General features: G+C 37.7%; 2 protein-coding genes and 1 pseudogene across 5 annotated transcripts; 1 reads left to right on the top strand and 2 right to left on the bottom strand.

Annotated features, from left to right (window-relative positions):
• Window positions 1–1,464: 1,464 nt before the first annotated feature.
• Window positions 1,465–8,919, bottom strand: LOC149021644 (RNA-binding (RRM/RBD/RNP motifs) family protein). Of its 3 annotated transcripts, XM_089149867.1 has the most exons (11): window positions 8,352–8,919; window positions 7,330–7,392; window positions 6,956–7,037; window positions 6,133–6,207; window positions 5,797–5,872; window positions 5,588–5,633; window positions 5,323–5,432; window positions 5,076–5,145; window positions 2,293–2,375; window positions 2,090–2,159; window positions 1,465–1,766 (listed from the first exon to the last, which is right to left on the bottom strand). In XM_089149867.1, exons 1-10 carry the CDS (start codon window positions 8,739–8,741, stop codon window positions 2,129–2,131), a joined length of 1,026 nt encoding a protein of 341 aa, XP_089005993.1. In that variant the 5' UTR covers window positions 8,742–8,919; the 3' UTR covers window positions 1,465–1,766; window positions 2,090–2,128. The 3 variants fall into 3 exon arrangements, with proteins under 3 accessions (XP_089005993.1, XP_089005992.1, XP_089005995.1); XM_089149866.1 differs by having other exon boundaries at window positions 1,465–2,159; XM_089149869.1 differs by having other exon boundaries at window positions 1,465–2,159; window positions 5,323–5,426.
• A 2,977-nt stretch (window positions 8,920–11,896) lies between these two features.
• LOC149021643 (S-adenosyl-L-methionine-dependent methyltransferases superfamily protein) lies at window positions 11,897–18,722 on the bottom strand. 2 transcript variants are annotated; one of them, XM_089149865.1, is made up of 8 exons: window positions 18,023–18,722; window positions 16,869–16,936; window positions 16,311–16,428; window positions 16,085–16,165; window positions 14,727–14,813; window positions 14,256–14,341; window positions 13,511–13,631; window positions 11,897–12,168 (listed from the first exon to the last, which is right to left on the bottom strand). In XM_089149865.1, exons 1-8 carry the CDS (start codon window positions 18,272–18,274, stop codon window positions 12,091–12,093), a joined length of 891 nt encoding a protein of 296 aa, XP_089005991.1. In that variant the 5' UTR covers window positions 18,275–18,722; the 3' UTR covers window positions 11,897–12,090. The 2 variants fall into 2 exon arrangements, with proteins under 2 accessions (XP_089005991.1, XP_089005990.1); XM_089149864.1 differs by having other exon boundaries at window positions 11,903–12,168; window positions 16,281–16,428.
• On the top strand, window positions 18,704–20,287 carry LOC149021642 (cytidine deaminase 1 pseudogene; annotated as a pseudogene).
• The last annotated feature ends 665 nt before the right edge of the window (window positions 20,288–20,952 follow it).

Below are 20,952 nucleotides of genomic sequence, written 5' to 3'. Positions count from 1 at the left end.
AATCTAATTTTGGGGTTCCTGTGCTTTTTAAATAAAAATGGGGAGGGGGGGTGTCAATGCTTTAAGGCCTCCATTTTGAGGTGCCAGTGCAATTTGCTCAAATTAATATGATATTTGTGAATGAAGACATGGGGCTTAACTGTAAATATAAAATTTAATTTTACAAACCCCTCCTAATCTTTTTAAATTTACAAAAAAGAACTCGCTGTGTGATTTTCTTTGCAATTGACTTGGACTTGGGCGTCAGATCTGAAATTTGGTCTGCAACTTTGTTTGATTTTCAAATCTAAGAATTCAGATTTCGAACTCTAGATCAAGTTTCTTTCTTAAATTTCATATCGAGTCTTTTTCTTAAATTTCATATTTCAGATCGAGTCTCTTTCTTAAATTTCATATTTCAAATCTGAGTTTCATTTTTAGATTTCAGATGAGTTTCTTTTGATTTATGTTTGTTTTCCTCAGCTTTTGAAGTTCTGCGCTTCTTACTGAGATTTCTGGTTTGCATTTCTTTTCCAGAGAAACAAAACCCAAAAAGTTACAAACTTGATCTGAAATTTAAGAAAAGGCTCGATCTGTGGTTTGAAATTTGAATTCTTAGATCTAAAAATCACAGTTGCAGACAAAATTTCAGATCTGACGTTGAAGTCCAAGTCGATTGCAAAAAAATATCACACAAGGAGTTCTTTCTGTAAATTTAGAAGCATCAGGAGGAAACTGATAAAATAACAACTTGATATTTACAGTTAAGGCTGATGCTCATGGAGTAATGGTTCGTTGGAGTAACAACTAGCAACGAGATTTGATGGAGTGAATATTTTCAACCTCTGCCTTTTGAAGAAGATGAGGATGGAAGAGCAGCAAGAGGAGGAGGAACGAGGGATACAACTTCCCAAATAAATCATTACTTGGATAATCCAACTTTTCTGGCTAATTTTGTAAAATCCAAACCAGCATAGATTAGTTTCGTCAAGTCAAACAATTGGGGGTTAATTTTGTAAATATAAACTTAATCGAATAGGACCAAAGTGCAAAATTTTGTCCAGTTCGCTGCAAAATATAGCCAAATTTCAGCGATATATCGCCAAAACCAATATTGCATAACTTGAATAGGACCACTGAAGCATGAGACCAAAATCCTCTCTCTCTAATGATTTGGATCACCGCATTAAATTTCTCCATCACTTCATCACACGTTTAGATGGAGTTCAAGTGGAGTTCGAGATCCCACCCCCTAAATGTATGATGATAAAATTGAAGATATGTCAGGATAAGGGTAATGTGTCGGGGAGATTTGAATCAAGTTTAACCTCTCCACTTTCCATGGGTAATGGATCTGAATTTAATTTACATACTGTAAAAATAGGTTTTTACCAGTACGCAAAGGGTTGATGACCCAAATCATCATTGCTTGATAATAATTGAAGGAATACGTCCTTTTCCCTTATAGGGGCTGTTAGGTTTAGCTTCTTCATCAAAGACACATTCTGATTGAATTAATAATTGATCAATAACTACCAAGAAAATGAAAAAAGAAAAAAATAATAAAGGTTTAAGTAATAAATGAAAATATAATAACTCAAGAAAACATTGTTCCTTTTCTCTTTCTTTGAGGAAGGAGGGACCAGGGAATGTATATCGATTGTAAAATCAGGTAGAAACCCTGACTATGGATATTTGGTGGGGTGGGAGTTTGGGGCTGGCGTGTGCGTGCGCATGGTGGGGTTGGGGTGCACGGGAAGTTGCAGCAGAGCAGTCCACCAGCAAACCTACGTATGCAATAATGCACCAAAAGACAAATTACCAACTGCCAACCTCACTTACAGAATTCAGCTATGGATCACCAAGGCAGCAAGGACCTGTTTCTCATATTATACAAGCACGGGCCAATAGACAATATCAAATGTGGGTGTTATCTAGCTTTGGAAAATAACAGGAGTTGAAACAAAAGATCAGCTAATGCACCTAAACTTCTAAAATAGACTTCCATAGCATTGCTGGGAAGTAAAGGTCAAAGGTGCAGTGTTGCTAGTCCTAAGCTGCAACTCCTATGTCAGAAAGGAACTCAGGAAAAATCTTGAGAACAAAAAACCTGGTATATTTTGATATTCAGCAATATCAAGTGCTTCCCTTAAGTTTTCCTCATCTTAGACCTTGCATATCTGAATTGCCCAGTTAAGAAATATCACCAGCTAACCATGTCAGTTGGAAGAGATAGATCCAATATCAAGTACCACAGGATATGAGCATTCAAGAGAAATGAAGTAAAAGATAGATAACAAAGTGAAAGGATACTCTACGTGCAAGCCACCACGATCAGATGATGGTAGCATACTGCCTTGCAGCCTCTGCAGGGCTTCAGTGGCATGTTCAGTGTCCTGCCAATGAGAATAGGAAGATTAGTGATTCTGCTCGTATGACCGTACATAATTCAACTGGAAAGTGGTCATGATCTTTGCTCAAGTAGAGAATCTGGATCCTTTACCCACATGAAGAGGAAACTTCCAACCACATGGTTGGATTCTTGACTCGTGTTCAATTACAAAAAAAAAAAGCTCTTTTTTAATAGTGTTAAGCTCTATTTAGCAAATTTGAAGAAGAAGAAAAAAAGAGAAGGGATGTTGTTTTAAAATTGGACACATGTCCAGAATCCAACCATATGGATTGAAAAGTTTCCTATATCCGAACTCCAAGTTGCACAGGTAACCATATACCAGTAAAGATAATAACCTAGTCTTAGAGTTCAACTATTATGATATGTATAATATCTGAGTAAAAGTTTCCATTTCATTTCCCTAGAAATTTTTTTTTCCATTTGCCATTTTTGAACGTGTTTTCATGTAAAATAAATGAAAAAGGCCCAAAAATCATAAAAGACTATCATAGGCAACAATGTTTTTCTCTCATTTTTGCTATTAAAATCCACCTTATCCATCCTCTTGCAACCTAAACCACTCCACCCCTACCTCACCTTACCGCATTCACTCCACCCTCCACTGCTGGCAGCCCTCCCACCTTACTGGCCATTATTGCCCCTGCAACTGAACATCTCTCACCATGACCTGCATCTAAGGAGGAAAATTAGGTTACAGCCTAAAGCAGGGTTGAAGCAACCACAGCCACCCTGCCTGAAGCTTTTCTAACTGTTTCATTGCAGATCTATTATTCTTCATCAAGGTGTAGGTCCAGTATGATCTATGCTGCCTTCTTCTTCCGAGAAATCTTCACTCCAGCATTAAACAATAAGTGTTGTCATTCCAGAAGCTAATTATTTGGGTCAGGATGACATTGTTCAAATTCTTTATGCTTCAGTTTGGAGTCTGCATACCACACCCCCATTTGCACTGACCTAATATGGAGCAAATCCAGATTCATGGATGGTCACATAGACGTGAATTAGTTCAGTTCTAACTATTGTCTTGAGTCATTGTAGTACTAGTACGTCGTCAACTTTTTTATTTTTCTCCACCACCAACACCAAGGTCAGATTGTCTCTTGCTTGATTTCTTTACATTGTTGGACAACAGTTCCCAGTTTCAACCATAATTTTTCAAGTTCTTTATGTCAGATAATTTCAGGTCCTCCTGGACTTGCATCTGGCTTTTAATAATAAACAAAAGCTGCTAGATTTCTTTGTGTTCTGGAGCAAACTAAATTTCGAGTTTTGAAATCAGTATTGTGATGTTTCTTCCTCCATTTTCTTGACTCAAGCTCTATTGTTTCAATAGCAGTTGAAACAGAGCACCCTGTTACAGTTTGGTCCACGGATAAAGAAGTTGGGGAATAGAGAATCCCTTCACACAAAACTATATCTGGGCATTGGACCAATATATTACATACAAAATAAATTTATATGCGGGAATCCAAGGCCAAGCGAATTTAGTGACGACATGTCGCATCTAATGAAGTCCTAACTGTTACCCAAAATTCTTAACCAAAATGGTTCAACTGCAGAATAAAGGGATTTTTCACCCACAAGGTAAGGAACACACAGTCTTGTACAGGGTATGGTAGAGAATAATAGACTTCTTGAGGAGTTGAGAAGGTCATATGCCACTAGTGTATTGGGTTCTCCAAAAGAGATCCATGTAAATAATTAACAAATTTTAGAATGCAGCAGAAGCACAGTCATAACCTATACCCTCTACAGGAGTTCAAAAAAAAATATAAAACTCTTGAAGGAAACCCAAATGGATTATGTAACTTGGTGACCTTGGCCATTGGGACTGTAAGGAACATTATAGACTTTAGGGGTGAAATAAACCATTTGAGTCTAACCAAGTCTTCTAGAATTTCAGTGTAGAGATCCACAGAAGCCAAAGTGCTATTTTCTTTTGGGGATTCCGTTTGTTAAGAAGGATTTATTATTATGTGGTTTAGGATGGTCATTGAATTGATGTCTTGAACCTCTGCGACCATTAAACAGTTGAAAATTTTCACCACTGTAATTAAGGAAAAGGTGAGTTGACTACAGCAACTTGAGTTGTCAGCTTGATATGAGCCCCTTCAAATCATAACTTACCAATAAGGCATTGATATGGTCTTATAACTTAAGAGATAAAATCTGGTTTTCCACACTAAATGATGCAACCATATCCTGTCCTACCTTCCTAATATATATCTTCAGTAATTACATAATTCTTTAGTACTTGTTATCTTTTTTGGTAGACAGGACATAACCTTTTCATGATTACCCTTTGTTTTGTTAACAATGCATTTTATTTTACGTAATTGTTCGTTTACACAAGTAGCGATGTGATCAGGTCGTTTTCTTCTTGGACTATTGAGTCATTGTAGATTTAATTTATATCAGGTTGGCTTGGGCTATTTTCCGATTGGATTTAGCTTGGATCAAGGGGATCCAACAAGCGGACCTCCTACAGTCCTACTGTCAGTTCCAAATAAACTAAACAAAAAGGGAATTGGAAGAGAAAAATAAAAACTTGGTACAATCATCTTTTCCCCACTTAGTTACTATTTGCTTTTCAGGTTTCAAAACTTCATATCATCTTTTGTTGTTGTTATGGACAAAATAAATTAAAAGGAAAACATACATTACCGAAAGAGATCATTAATACCTCAAAATCAGCAAAGGCAACTGGCATTCCTCCCTTGGCACGCATCTTCATTACATGGTATCCAGGGTATCTAGGAGTAACAAAAATGGACTTTACTGTCATAAGATCTAAGGGAACCATAAACCAGTTCAAGTCCCAGGGTTGCCCCCGAAAATACCAGGGGAGAACCTAATTGAATAATAAGTACACAAATGACTACTTTTTTTCCCAGATATGAATGCATATAATGGGACCTAGAAAAGCTTACTGAGTTAAAACTTGGTTCAGTTCTTCCTCCGTGCAATTTGGACCTAGATTTGCAATAAATAAAGTAGAACATGGTTGGACTTGTCCTGTAACAGTCTTTTCTGACTGCTCCTGCAACAGCAAAATATAAACAAGAACTGACCAGTCATAAAAGAAAATCAGAACCATGTATTAAACTTAAGCTTGACAACTGTGAGTACTACAGAAGACTAATGTATCTGAAGGTGCTTGAACAGCAGGACAGAAAATGTATAAACCATACTTACATTTGCAGCAGCTCCAGCATTACCAGAGTCAACCCTTGTCTCACCACTGAAAATTGCAATGTGTGAAGACATTAGGTTTCACACAGAGACAGAGTTCAAAAAAAACACGAGTCTACAACATCTGATATTAGGTAACAGGACTATAATATAGAATATTTAGCCATTCAGCATTCCAACTAAACTACTGCTCCTTATGAATGCAATTGAACCTCTCTGCAGTAGCTAAATCACCCTTGCTGCCGGAATATAGTTTATCGCCAGATGGTTCATCCGATCCACCATCTCCTGAATGTGCAAAAATGTGCCAAAACATGTGCAAGTGAGCTGCAGAATTAAGTTAAGGTGACTGTGTTCTCTAGTGAATGCTGAACACTTAGTCAGTGAAGAGAAAACTGAGATGTGGGTATTCTGACAGGAAAAAGGGTAATTTGCAGATAGAGTCTGAATCAAATGTAAGAACACAATCGAAAGTTTAGGATTAACTATGAAAGACCTCCTTTTTCAATTCCTGTCACTAAACCTCTTGATATGAAATATTTAGTTACCATCATTGCTCCAGTTGTCTTGAGCATCGGATGCTGTTTTCAGTCTTTTATCAATAACAACATAGGCTCCACCCCCTGAAAATGAAAAATCCATTTCCACAAATTATATAAAAGTCAACATAACCTACTAATCTAAGCCTAAAAGCAGATACGTCTTTGTCCCTGGGCCAGTCACAAGTCACACTTAGTTGATCTTAGCCACACAATACATATTGAATCATACTTCTCCTGCAAATGGCAAACTATGTGCAGTCTAACATCTCAACAAATTGATAGGAGAGAGTAGGGCATTTATGTTCACCAAATTTGGCTGCAATGAAAGCCTGCCAATTGGCATCTAGTGTTGCCCAACCCACAAGATCCAGCACAATATATTTACTGCCACATTTATTGTTGTTATAGTTCTAGAAGGCTGAACTGAGTTCAGGGAGCAATTTCCACCACTCTCAATTCACCTTCATTTCAGAGGTCAATGCTTGCCAGTCCACTAAAGTTAATAATACTATAGCTTAAGTTGTTCGCTATTATTTCATCCTACTGCTGCAATTTTCAATACCCATGTCCAAAATGACAAAACCCTATGTCCATTGGCAACTCAACAAAAACTTAAGAAACCCCCATTCGCACATTCAACTAGCTTCCAATACGCTGACAACCATTTTGAAGCCTTAAAATCTGATTCCCTACAATATTTCTTAGATATTGTAGTCCACATCCGCAGCCCCCCCCCCCCCCCCAAAAAAAAAAAAAAACACACAACACTCCAATATACAACTGTTTTCTGGGAAAGAAGACACAAACAGTGTGACATACATCACATTACCTGCTGTACGTTTTTGCCTTGAATTTGACCTTGCCAGCTCAATATGTAATACAGCTCCAGTTTGAGGGTCAAAAGGTACACCCTAAGATCAGTAGGTAGAACAAACAACTCAGAACGCATCAAATGTATACATTTTCTGATTCAACGTTTCATATTTGTTACTTCAAAAAAAAAAAATTAAAAAGCATATCTTCAATTTTCAGACCCCCTATTTCACAGTATAATTCATACCCACACACAAGATTCCATGCAGGTACATATCTAAAATTTTAACATAAACACATAAGAAATGACAAAGAACAAAAAAGAAGAAGTGTAGACTACAAAACATCAAACTAGGATCCATGTGTTAATGTGTTATTGCAAATTCTCACATTTAACGCGTTCAACGCTGACATTGCAGACTCGTGATTGAAAAAGGAAGCAAAAGCAACAACCTGCAAACAAGAAAGAACAGTTTCAAATTTTGAAACATGAAAATCCTTCAGATAGGGGTTTTTTGTTGTTGTTGTTGTTGTTGTTTTTTTTTTTTTTTTTCTCCCACGGGGGGAGTTGCTTTCTGTTCTCTTTTTATTGGGTGAGGTGGAGGAACTTTTGGCATTATGCTGTGAAACGTCAAAATATTTATTGCCGATCTTAGTTGGACCATTCAATGGATTGACGGAGTAACACAAGAAATCAAAATAGCAAGACTACCTTATGCCTGCAACAACTATAATCTTAGACATACATAGAGGCATTCTGGAAGCAAAGTCATTGACTCATTGATACCAACCAGAAGATTAAGCAGGATGAGAATTGAAGTTGAATTCAAACAGCATCTGTCCAACAAAAACCTAATCTGAGCTATGAAGAGGAGAACACAAGATACGTTGGAGCAGGGCAAAGATTAAGAGCAGAAAGTAAATAAACAAAATATAGTGACAACCTTTGATAAAGTCTAAACTTTTTAGTTTTCCAATGCAGCCACTGCACACTGAACTCTTCTTTTTCTGATTTTGGTGGGGGAAGAGCGATAAATCGTCCAGTAGGAATTCTAATAAGTTCGATGACCAAGCTCACCCAGCACGCCATGTTAATCAGGTTGCCAGGATTACTATATCAAACTAACCCGCACATGAATGGTTGGAGTTATGCAAGTTTCAGAAATGAGGTATTGAAAAAGATAAATTTACAGAGCCAAGAGAAAATTTAGAAATTCTGAGTCCAAAACCAAACTTTACCTATTGACGAAGTGAGAACCAGATAACTATTGACCAATTTGGAATTTATCCGGTGAAGATGTTTGAACTACTTAAAAAAATTAAAAGCTGAAATTTTCGCTTCCACCAAAACCCTAGGTAAGAAACTTGGCCAAGAAAATCTGCAAAGTAGAGTAATAAGGAGAAGGGGGGACCTGATTGCCGCGGCCGGTGTACTTGAGTTGGCAGGAGTCGAAGCCTGAACGCCGGCGGAAGAGGTTGTGGATCTCTCGGGGTTTGACATCGTCAGGGAGGCCGGACACGAAGACGGTGCGGATGTGCTGCATATCTTGGCCTCCTTGGTTGTCATAGCCCAAGCTCTGTGGCTGCTGGAACGGCTGTTGGTAATGGAGATAATAGGGATCGTAGGAAGGCGGCGGCGGCTGTTGTTGATGATGAAGATGTTGCATCGCCGTCGGGGACACGTCGGGGATGACAGTGGGTGGGGGATGCATGACGGATGAGTGAGATGGAGGATGAATGATCGGGTTCTGAGGTAGCTGGTAGTGATGGGGAGGTGCAGAAGCTAGGTTTTGGGCTCTCATGCTCGAATTCGTTCGTACTTCACAACACCAACCACGGCGTGAGCATTCTTGCCGTCACTATGAGAGTTGATCGCTGATCTGCTGATTCTGGTCTCTCTCAAGAGAAGCCTGAACTAACCAGACAGGCACCTAGGTTGACACGCGTGCGCTATTTTGCGGAGTCACATCCACTCCTGACTCCACCCAGCCTATCCCTCCTGGGCCTCCTCCCCCTATGCATACATATAACTTACATGAGGATAAAAAGGTCTCGTGCTGAAGAAAGGCAATGTGAATCTCACACTCATGTCTCATATAGATAAAAGGGCAAGATGGGTGACTGAGATTTTGCAAGGCTTCACAAGTCTGGACCCCCTCATTATGCATAGTCCATATGGAATAACATGTAATCATCATAATGGAAAATATTCGTCTGAATATAGGTTTACGAGTCAGATAAAAATGAAGAGCATAGATGAAACAAAGAGGTCTGAGTCCTAAAGGCCCTGCCACTGAAATGCGCTTAGTCCATTCACAATAAATAAAGAGGTACCAATTGGAATTTGCACTGTTGGGACAATGTCATGTTGGAAAATGTGGGGGTTGGGGGGGGGCGCATGGCCCCATCCATGTGACATCAGCCTCTGGGAGGTTAAATTGTAATATTTCACCTGTGGAAAGAGAAAAAACTGAAAAAATTAAAGAAATTAATCAAAATTTTCGAAAAATGTGGGGTAGGGTAGGTCTTCCTCTGGTTAGCATCCATAGATCCTTTTAGTGATAAATTTGAATTGCATCCATTTGAAATAGAAGTTCTCAAATCCTCCGATTGGAAGGATGATGGGGCCAGAAATTATGACACTACCAAGATTTTCCTGTAGAGTGCTTGTGAAATCTCCTAAAATTCTAATATGATAATCCATCGTGTTAGGTCCGCAAACCTGAAGCACAAGTAGGAAGCAACTTTGGATCATTTGAATTGAGACTAGAAGTTTGGAAGTTGAACCTAGGAGGACTAGAAGAAGACTCAACAACATTGATTGATTTCAAGAGGAGAGAGAAAATCAACCCATAAGGTATAAAGAGGAGATTTTGGCATTAACGGAAACCTATTTTAGAGGACAAACCCAAGATAAACGATATCATTGAGTCAAGCATGTTTTGAGGATCCTACCCTTTGAAGCCGTCATAATCGACAATCATATGAAGAAGATATGTGGTTGGTTGATTGGGTCGGTTAACCGGTTTGATCAACCGCCCACTACCTAGATTCGGGGAAATTTCACACTTTTGTACTCTAAAACCCTATTTTATAGTATTTTCACCTCAAACACGAATTGTTTATGCTAGGAGGTTGAGAGCTTGGGAATGGTAAAAACGTTGAAGTTTGGTTGGATTTTTGCACGTGGAGAAGTTCCAAGACCTCCCAGAGGGGGATGATGTGTAACTTAATGTGTATCTACCATAAACGTTGAAGTTTGATAAGTGATATTTACCCATTTTTTAAATAATAAAACACAATATATTAATGGTTATATTAAGTTGTAAGTATCTAATTCAATATGAGAGCAAATGGATCAAGCCCAACTCAAGACTAATTGCCTTAGCTCAAGTCAAGTGAAGACCAAGTCAAATTTAAGATGAACATAAAGACAAAGTCAAGATGAGCATGAAAAATGGAGTAGAAGAAGACTCAAGATAAATAATGGAAATTAACTCAAGCTCAAGGAGAATATTTAGTAAACTACGGTCTAGGACACTTTCATGCACACATTAATGTAATTGCAATCATTTTCATCGAAATTATATGCATCATGTTATTAATTGACCTCAGACATGTTGGGTGAGTGTGAGTAGACATAGGGCTGGTTAGGAGGACCAAGAAGCCCTTAAAATCCACTTAGTGCTCTAAAGATTGTGTGCATCACAATAGCTTAGATGGATCAATTTGTTTGAGAAGACGACATCCGAGCAACAACTATATGCCTACGGTTCGTCTATTTTTTAAGTTGAAGGCGCTATCTAGCCAAGACATAGCCGTTGGGGGGTTGGACTAATGATTTGAATGTCATCGTATATAAGCCCAACCACTCCCATTCGATAGCCTTTACCTTGTGCATTGGTTACTAGCTCCCTATACTCTCTCAAGCTCTCAAGTTATTAAAAGTTTACTTATTTTTGCCTCTCACACTCTCTTAACTTTTGAAGAACATACTAAGCTGTCAAAGCAAACTCATTAGAGCCAAACTTGAAGTGATTGAAGGCATTTAGGGTCTCCTTGATGGCACATACATTCATCTTGTGCATTCATTCCATCATTGCATCACTCTCACAAAAGGGATAAAGTGTCAGATCGCTTGTTAGGTAATTTCATATCTTCATTCTTGAATACGTTTGTTAGTTGTATAATTTCAGTTTAGATTTTGATTAGAATTGTAGAAAATGTGCTCTTATCCTACTGAACACAAATTTTAAGGGTTTAATTCTCCATCCATCGTAGTGAAATAAAATTATTAGTGAAATCTCTATTGAGGCCAAGAAAGGAGGGACGCAAACTTGCAAAGTCAAATCACCATAAAACTCTTTATGTTGTGAATTGATTACAATTGTTTATTTTTATTTAAATTTGTCAATTTAATATTAAATTTATAAATAATTAAAAAAATTAGGCTAATCCACTAGTAACAAACTTATCCCCTCTAGATTGCTTTAACATGCACCATCACCAGATAAACACACAAGAAAGGTTAAATTAAAGCCCCCGAGATAAGGTAGCATTAATTGGAATTCTTGAACACAAACACACAAAAAAATCTTGAATTTAGGATGAATGTTGATTTTCCAAAAGAAATTGCACCAAGAAGAAAAACTCATTTTTGAAGTCAAAAATTTTGAGTTAAAACAAAGCTTTCAAAGCTAGTTTGGTTGAAAATTCCCCTAATTTGGAGATCAAAGATTTTCAAGACTCTTGGTCAGAGTTTAAAACTAAAGAAGTAATAGCATTTGAAACTACAGTGGAAAGATAATGAATTTTCTTCCCTTCTTAGAGATCTTCCATACACCACATCAGCAAAACTGGCACTCCTTAACTTGAAAATTAGTTTTGAGGAAGGAGCAGACAAGGGGCAAGGACGTCTTTTCCATGCTAAGTCTAACACAATCAGCTTTCAGGTGAGGGAAGGTGCAATTAGACCATACTTACAGGTCAGAAAATATTTACCAAGAAAATTTTAAATTTCACTCAAAAATCAAAATTTTCAATGCATTTAAATACAATACAAAAATAATGAATTTCTCAATGTTCAGCTCCACTTCTGAATTTTCTCTGACACTTCCAAACTATGTGCATAAAGGTACTGAACATGTATGACTAGGCTGCAGCAACTCTCCTAGAATACACGATATACATTGGATCTGAACGACCAGGATTCGGAGATATATCCAATGCCTGAAAGAAATTGCAAATGTATCAGTCAAATACTTCTCTAAGATCAAAAAATTAGATCATATAAATTGCCTTCTGAGTGCTGACAAGTAATGGCAGAGAAAACCATAGGTGTGAAAGTTATCTTAAAGGTAAGAATAGTACAGCAACAAATGGATATAATCTACACAAGGAAACCATAGGTGTGAATGTTATCTTAAAGGTAAGAATAGTACAGCAACAAATGGATATAATCTACACAAGGAGATGGGATTCATTGCATTAGGAACCACTCAAATGTTTTGCTCTTGCAATAATCTAGGGCAGACATCTTAACTTTCCAACACAGGATCTACATCCTCAATGAGTAATTCCAATGGATTTGCCAACAACAATTCAATTAGCAGCAGGAAGTAGTAAGCTCACTTCAAAATTGAACCCATTAAGGACTTGACAGACAAATGATTTCCATACAAATTCAGGCTCATACAACATGACTCGACTCAACCAAAACTAGGCCTCATCTTAATCAACTAAAATTTCCTTGACTCATGAAAACAAAAAGGGATTCAAATGTATCAGTGGCCAAAGAATAGACAGATGCAAACCACATTCTTGCAATAGTCATCATTGTGACATACAGGCTCTAGACTAACTTAGAATGGATAATTTCCCGATGCATTCAAGGTCTTAATATAACTCTACTCAGCTCAATTAAAGCCCTATCTAATTAGTTCACATTTCCACAAAGTAAATAGTCAAAAGGAATCATTTAACAAGGCATAAAATTGTTTGTCCAAACAACCTAGGATCAGCATATGCTATGGAGTCAAAGACCAGCATAAGAACAAGGTAACATAAAAGAAGAGAATCATGAACTTCTTCTATCTCAAAGTTGAGATATCACCAGCACATGTCAAGATTGACACTGAAAATTTTTGCACTGAAACTAAAGAATGGCATCAACCATGCAGAAATGTCTGAGGGAACTACACATCAGGTCTACAGCAAAAAGAACTGCCTCCAAGTGATAGAGATGCTGGAAATCAAATTGATAAAAGGCTATTAAAAGGGTGCAGCAGACAGGAAGGATTGATTTATTTATGGATGGATTCATATAGGAAGAGGGAAGGGGGAAGAAAAGGTCCTCAAATAACCTAAAGTGTCATCCATGGATAGCATAACTTAAAATGTTGACTCACGCTACCAATAGGAAAATGATTTTTACAATTGTTAATCAATGCCACTTCTAATATAATATTAATTATCAAGTGGAGGAGTTCTTGAGCATTTAGACTATATGATATCAATAAAGCACAAATTCAAAATTCTGATGGTACTGAATTAAAAATTTGGCATCAAGTACCTGAGGAGGTTCAAAGCCTCCAGCATAATGGAAGTAAGACCCGACAATCAGAACATGATCAGCATCACCAGTTGATGTCCATATAGAGATTGCTTTTGTCCAAAAGCAACGATTAGAAAAGCTGATAAGCACAAGAACAGGGACAAAAACCCATCAAAGAATGAGTACAAAGAGGGAAACAATAAATATCACAACGTTTATTATAGATAAAATAAAAAATGCCATTTCCATGCTTCAGTTATGAACACCTGCCATAGATGTATCAAGAAAATAAAAATGAAAATAAAACTTGGCATTGTCTATGTTATTTCAGTGAAATCTCACCGAAATTTAGGTCATCTCAGTAGGACCAAAACACCAAAACGAGATGAGTTTTCAAACCTTGGGCTAGAGGACTGTGATCGCTATTTAAAACTGGCAGTGACATACAATGAAAATAAGCATGTTATGCACCATTTGATCCATCAAAGTTTCTCCAAATCCACCTCCTCCATCCCCCCGGGGGGCAAAAAAGGAAAAAGGAAAATATAATACGAATACCAGCTCAACTAGAATAGTTTATCCAAGCAGATATATTTTATATTTTTTCCAATTACAGATTAGCATACACAGCTATAATAGTGAAGCAAAATTCTGTCATATTATAGGAAATTCAAGGAATAACTTCTAAACAGAATTCCTCTGACAAGTGATGAACTTTCCAAATATAACCAAAGAAAATTTAAGTAGCACAGTCAATCCTTACCTCATTATGGCTAGACCTCCAGGCTTGAGAACACGATACATCTCCTTGAAAACATCAATTGGCTTTGACAAGTAATCTACACTAACCTGCAAGACATTACAGGTTGACACAGAAGGCAATGCCACCCCCATCTAATTGAGAGAGCGATATCTAGATATGATGATATTTTATGAAGTCTTCACTCTTAAGTCCATCCACCTAATGATGATCAGAGCCTGAAGAATGTTAGACTCGTAGCATTCTGCTCAGACATTCAGTTGAATCATACCACCGACTGAGTGTGGATTCCATAACAAGTGCTATTGTGGTACGGATATTGACTTTTTCCTTTGTTCTACTAATGACTCAAGATGTGTTTATAATGATTTTTTCTGAGGGTTTTTACTTCGTAACTACAAAAGTGAACTTTAAAATTAGAGAAATCAGAGGTGAGACAATAAGAGTAGATAAGATTCAAATAAATGTCCATACCACATTAGTAATAACATCAAAAGACTTGTCTTCAAACGGAAGTTTGGGATTGATATTTAAATCTTGAACAATATACTCTGTTAAAACCTGCAAAAACAGTGAAAATATTAAAACTTCTTTGAAAGTTTCTTTAGCTCACAAGATAAAACATTAGAGACTCATGCTTCAAATGGCACAAGGCTTAGTAAGCTCAGTTAAGATTCAATTATTAATAAGAACTAAAAGACAGAAGAGGATGTTGGTCAAAGAACAAAGTTGAGTGGATGAAGGGGATAGGAATTCCTGTGTTGTGTCCAAAGCATTCTTTCAAAGTAATTGGGTTAAACAAAACAAAGTAACAAAATCAGATATCTAAACAGAAAAGAGGGAGAAGAGATGCGGAAAAGACAGATAGGAAATGAGATGGGAAACAAAAAACTGAAAGAAGACAGAGGAATGAGGCAATCAATACATCAAACCAAGTGGTTTGTCGATGTCAAAGAGACCAATAAACACATCAAGACTAATATGGTTTGCCTTGGATGTACTAAAAGAAATAGAAATAATTGTGGAGTCATTCCAAAATGTTTCAAGTAATGGAAATATTGGAAGATAAAAAGTTTTCAGAATTAAAAGTCAAAGAATTAAAACAAGCATGATTACACATTGGGAGTCTGGGACTCAAAGGAGCACACAGATCATCTACTGTAACAGTTACACAGGGGATAGAGACTCAAGCTGCATTTTAGAGATTATCACTAACCTTTCTTCCATATAAATGTAACCATAGAACAAAATCCACTAAAACATGAAAAAGGAAATATAGGTATACAGCATTTCCAGATTCTTATTGCATATTTGCATCAATGCCAATTAAATGTTTACACTAGTTTAAATCTAAGCACAGGATGGCATATAAATTCTACAACAGATATCTATAAATCGAAAAAGTGGCATCATAATACAAAACATGACTTAAAAATAACAGAGAAATCTTCTCCAACTTCTTGGAGTTCCTCAAAAGTCATACTTCTAATTGTGTTTATTGGCGATAGGAGAAATTCATTTAGAGTGATTGCTTTTCCAATGTTCTTATCAATTCCAAGTGAATTGTTCACAGTTTTTTGACAATAGCTGCTACAAAATATTGCCAACTTCATCATTTAAATACATTGATGATATAGAAACCCATTTTAGTGATAATTATATTCCTGGCCCCCCTATATAATTAGGGTATATTGCTGAGACTTTCAGAGTTGCACTCAATTCTTTTAAACCATGAAAATAGCCTTCAACATATGTTAGCATATATGATTAATATAAAGATCCAACAAAATGAGAAATAAACTTCAGCACATCTAAAAATTGTATCAACTTACTGGATTCCGTTTGAGCTCTTCTTCATTCATACCCATGCCTACTATCCTCTCTTGTTTGTAACCTGCTGGAAAATGACTCACCTAGATCCAGGAAAAAAAAAGAGAAAAAGAAAATCCTCCAACTTTAGTTACCAAGTGAGATCAACATATTTATTTTTTTAAGAAGTCCTAAGATATAGAATATCATGAATCTTACCCAACTGCTACATAAATCCAGAAGACTTACTCCTGGACTATTACTAGGAGGGAAGACCTTGGAATAGTAATTAGTCAGAGCAGCAATGGCTGGATCATCAATGTGTGTCACAAAGCGTGGAGTCTCATAAAACGATGAATCTGGCGACCTACCAAAGTCACCCGTGAACTTTAGAATTTACATATATAATAAAGGTTATTGAAATAAGTGCTATTCAAGAGACAAAATCATGATGGAAACCTTTACATATTGATTTAACTTGCTCGATATTAAATATTGCATTGATCATTGTTGTTATTAAAATTTTCTCCACCAACCTTTTGTTGTTATTTGTTGGTATCCCTTATTTAGTGCAATGTAGTAACTTCAGCCACTAGCTTAAAGAAAGTAATTGGCTAAGAATCATGGAAGGTGGGTGTTCACAATGCAGGAAAACAAAAATAAGAGCATCAAATGCAGAATAGCATTTTTTTTTTTTTTTTGGGGGGGGGCGCTTCCAGAATATCACATAGGATGGTAAAGCAGAAATACTCAGGGAACCAGCCAAAGGTGATAATCCAGCACAAGTAATAAGCTTAGAATAGATACTCATCAAATCGCCGAAAATCTTCCTCTTTGAAAGGAAATTGTTCTGGCCATTCCACGTTTGTCAGCACCTTTCACACCAGAAAAAGAAAAGGTACATCAGGAATCCATTAGGAGTCCAAAGATTTCTAAGAACAGCAGTGACATTCAAGACATGACAATATCAACTCTGATGCAAGTGGAAGCTCAAACAGAACAATGGAAATCTAGGAAAATTGGAACAAATCACAGGTACATGAATAACATGGAACACACACAGAATCAAAGGTAAATTCCCATATTAGATGCAACTGCTGCAAACTTATTCTCTCTTCGCTTGGAAGGGTGTGAAACACATAACAACTGAATGCAAAGTTTCCAAAATACCAATAAGGAGTGAATGACGGGAGATCTTAAAGATGCAGCATATACACTACTCACATAATTACATCACAAAATCATTCACTTCACTGTCATCACATCGAAAAAGAAAACAAAAGTAGATCATATTATTCTTCTTCCGTTTTCTTTAGGGTTGTTTTATGACACCATTTTGACTAATTACTCGCCCATAAATCAATATTATTCAGACGAAGGAGCAGAAACTCTCCCACCAGTAGAACTTACAGAGGATAACAAATTGATATCCCAGAGGAAATCACACTGTTGCAATTAGATACCAAATTGGGTTTTATTCATTAATATAGAAATTCATGCTCCGTCATAGCAGAGACTTGCAACGTACGCATTATCCATAACATCTAGTCAGTCTTGAACACAAAATGGGAATTCAACTCTCCTTCCAATGGCATATCTCGCCAACCCAGCAAACCTTAAACCCGGAGCCAGTAAGAAAACACACGCATGCACGAATTAATAAAAGTCGAAACTTGATACATGCTCAGGTTGTAATGGATATGACTGTCATCCATTCACCAGTCCAATTTTCACAAAACCAAAATTAGGAGGAAGCCAAGCAAGCAGAAACGCCATGGAGACATAACTTATTCATAATTTGTCACTCCGATCGTGAAACCAATGATTTGAGGTGAAAATTTCATGTGGGTTAATTCTATCACAATCTACTTAGATTTTAAACAGAAACCCAGATACTAAAATCGTGAAAAAGAAGGTAATTGACGACTAATTAGATACAGAAGGCAACGATCGAAGTTCACCTGTTCAACGGCACCTTTCTGTCTTGCTGAAGCCAAGAAAGACTGTCCTCCACCTTTACCTGCCATGCTCATAAACTGACTAAAAAATGAGACACCAAAACCTAATACCAAACGACGAGCCGTTCCAAGGCTCCAGTTCTTCACTCTCGCAGTGGGGTTTGGAGCAGCAGCAGTTGCAGGAGAACGAAAGGCACGCACCACAACTGGTCGCCTGTATTGTACGGCGTATCCTACGCGGAGAGGTACAGCCATTTTATCGCTTCGTGGCTTTTCCCTCCACCGCTATTCTAGTTTTATATATATTATTTGGCGGATAGAAAAAAATAAACGCCATCTAGTGGCGTGGTTCCTTCACCTTCAAACATGAACATGTGTAAGTACATATTTGCCCATCATGAATCTCACAAACGGTGACTCTGTGTGAGGAAGTACTGGTGTGGACTGTAGCATTACACGTAATCTCTTGCCCCTCACTGGAAATTGGCCAAATTTAATTTATTCATTCGGTTTGAATTTGAACCGGTATCGGTTTACCAAAAGAAAGAAAGATTTGAGATCTCGGTGAATTCAGACCGAACCGATTGGTTTTCTAACGGTTAGAACTTCTCTCTCATCTCTGTCAGCCTCCACTCTTATAAGTTGTAGATCGTTCTTCTCACTTCACACCACATTTCACTGGATTTGCTGAAATTTCAATTCTCAAATCCCCAGTTCCCCATTACAAGGGGAAGCAACAAAGTCTATAATTTTCTCCTTCCCACCCTTCCTCTCTTAGCCGCCATTGCTAGACCAAGATAAGCTTGAAACTCATTAGATCACATTAGCTAAGCACCCAATTCATTTTACCAATCTTTCTTAGTGAATCCTTTGTGGAAAAGATAAGGAGAGAGAAAAAGTGAAGAAATGGGGAGAAACCAATTCGTGATTGAAGCAGAAGAAGTGGAATCAATGGTGAAAGAATCAGGGCTTACCGTTCTGCAACTTCTACCACGCCTTGTGAAATCAGCCCAGAAGTTGGCCAGGCCTCCAATATCCAATTTCCATGTCGGGGTTGTCGGATTAGGTTCCAAAGGTCAGATCTTCTTGGGGGTAAACCTCGAGTTCTCTGGTCTTCCTTTGCACCATACCGTGCACGCAGAGCAATTCTTGGTGACCAACGCTGCCATCCATGGCGAAACACAACTGAAATACATTGCCTTCTCAGCCGCTCCCTGCGGCCATTGCCGACAGTTCTTACAGGAAATTCGCGGTGCTTCCGAGATCAAGATCCTCATCACCTCCATCGAGAATGGAGAATTAGATTTCTCATTCCGGCCACTCTCCACCTTTCTCCCTCAACGATTCGGCCCTGACGATCTCCTTGAAAGAGACGTTCCTTTGCTCCTAGAACCACGTAACAACGGTCTTGCCTTCGTCAACGACGTCGTTAATGGCGACATCACCGAGAACGGCGAAGTTGCAGATTACGAGAAATTGAAATCCGCAGCGTTGGCGGCAGCGAATCAATCTCATGCTCCCTACAGCGAGTGCCCATCAGGGGTGGCGCTAATGGATGCGGAAGGGAATATCTATAGAGGGTCCTACATGGAATCGGCGGCGTATAATCCGAGTTTGGGGCCCGTACAGGCGGCGCTGGTGGCATACGTGGCCGCTGGTGGCGGCGGAGGTTACGAAAGGATCGTCTCAGGTGTTTTGGTAGAGAAAGAAGGAGCGGTTGTAGTGCACGACGGCACTTCACGGCTTCTGATGCTCTCTGTTTCGCCAAAATGTGATTTTCGTGTGTTTCGTTGCAAAGCAGCTTCTTCTTGTTCGCCATACAACTGTAAAGGTCAATCCCCACTTAGATGATGACATGGTTGGCCTTTTCTCAAAGCTTTGTCATTTCATGTGTAGCAGATAAGGATTCAAATCAAAAGTAACCGAATGGATGGATTAGAAGAGATTCACGGAATCAATCATGTCTTCCCATACTCTGCTTCTTTGACCCGTTTTGTGTTTTGACAATGATATTTTTAATTCTGAATGTAAGGATTAGATTAATTTAGAACATATGAGATTGGAATTTGATTAGATTATCTTGATTTCTACTCCATCCACTAGTTTTCTTTCATCTGTAGATATTGATGATTGTGTCATCTGGATGACAGGTTCAGAACAAAGTCTCTGTAAATTGGGCATTTTTTCTGGTTCTTGCTTCTTGAGATGTTTTTCAGACTATAATGGCAACATTGTAAGGTGATAAAGTGAGATTAAGATTTTGCCGTGTTTTATTCGTAATGAATAAGATAATTGTGTAGATATTTTGGAACGTGATTAAGATAATTGGGAAGATATTCTGGAATGTGGGTTTTGCTTCATTTTGTGGTTCTGGCCAGTTTGAGTCACCTCTCATATGGGCCACTTATTTTGATTTTTTTGCTAGGGTTTTAAGATTTAAGATAAGATAAAAAATTCCTTTTGGGTCATCATCAATTCAATCATAAGAATTGGGGGTCCATAGGCCTAAGAGGGGGAGTGGATAGGGAAGCTGTGGAAGGACGAGCTCTATATGGGTGTTGGGCAATAAATACATCAAAATTTGTGGAATTTAACTTTACCCATAAAAGATCCTTTATGCTAAACATGACCAAACAAATAGACAAGATTTCATTTCAACCACAAATTTCGATTTGAACCGTAAAGTGCACGGTGCTACTGCAGCACTAAAACAATTTCGATGGAATGATGGCGCATTAAAACATTTTTAATGGAATGACGACTAAAACTGCCACCACTATATTAAAAGCATATTCAAGTTCATATCAGAATTAATCTGGATATTAACAATAGAGATTAAAAATATGATAGTAAAAATTGTACTACACCAGCTCGAAAAAAAAAAAAAAAAATTTCCCATATATGGCAGTAAAAGTTGTACTACGCCAGCTCAA

This window comes from Hakea prostrata, chromosome 3 (assembly GCF_041222555.1).
Source record: "Hakea prostrata isolate BN-2017 chromosome 3, UWA_Hpros_2, whole genome shotgun sequence".
Taxonomy (NCBI): Eukaryota; Viridiplantae; Streptophyta; class Magnoliopsida; order Proteales; family Proteaceae; genus Hakea; species Hakea prostrata.
The sequence above is the reverse complement of the archived record's forward strand: the minus strand, read 5'-3'. Positions and strand labels throughout refer to the sequence as shown.

Coding starts and splice junctions, on each gene's coding strand:
- LOC149021644 (XM_089149866.1), bottom strand. CDS start 8,741: ATGAGAGCCCAAAACCTAGCTTCTGCACCTCCCCATCACTACCAGCTA. Junction 5,634..5,796: donor GATTTAGCTACTGCAGAGAG/GTTCAATTGCAT, acceptor TGCAATTTTCAG/TGGTGAGACAAGGGTTGACT. Junction 2,376..5,075: donor TTGCCTTTGCTGATTTTGAG/GTATTAATGATC, acceptor TCTCATTGGCAG/GACACTGAACATGCCACTGA.
- LOC149021643 (XM_089149864.1), bottom strand. CDS start 18,274: ATGGCTGTACCTCTCCGCGTAGGATACGCCGTACAATACAGGCGACCA. Junction 14,342..14,726: donor TTGATGTTATTACTAATGTG/GTATGGACATTT, acceptor AATGTCTTGCAG/GTTAGTGTAGATTACTTGTC. Junction 12,169..13,510: donor GAGGCTTTGAACCTCCTCAG/GTACTTGATGCC, acceptor AATTTCTTTCAG/GCATTGGATATATCTCCGAA.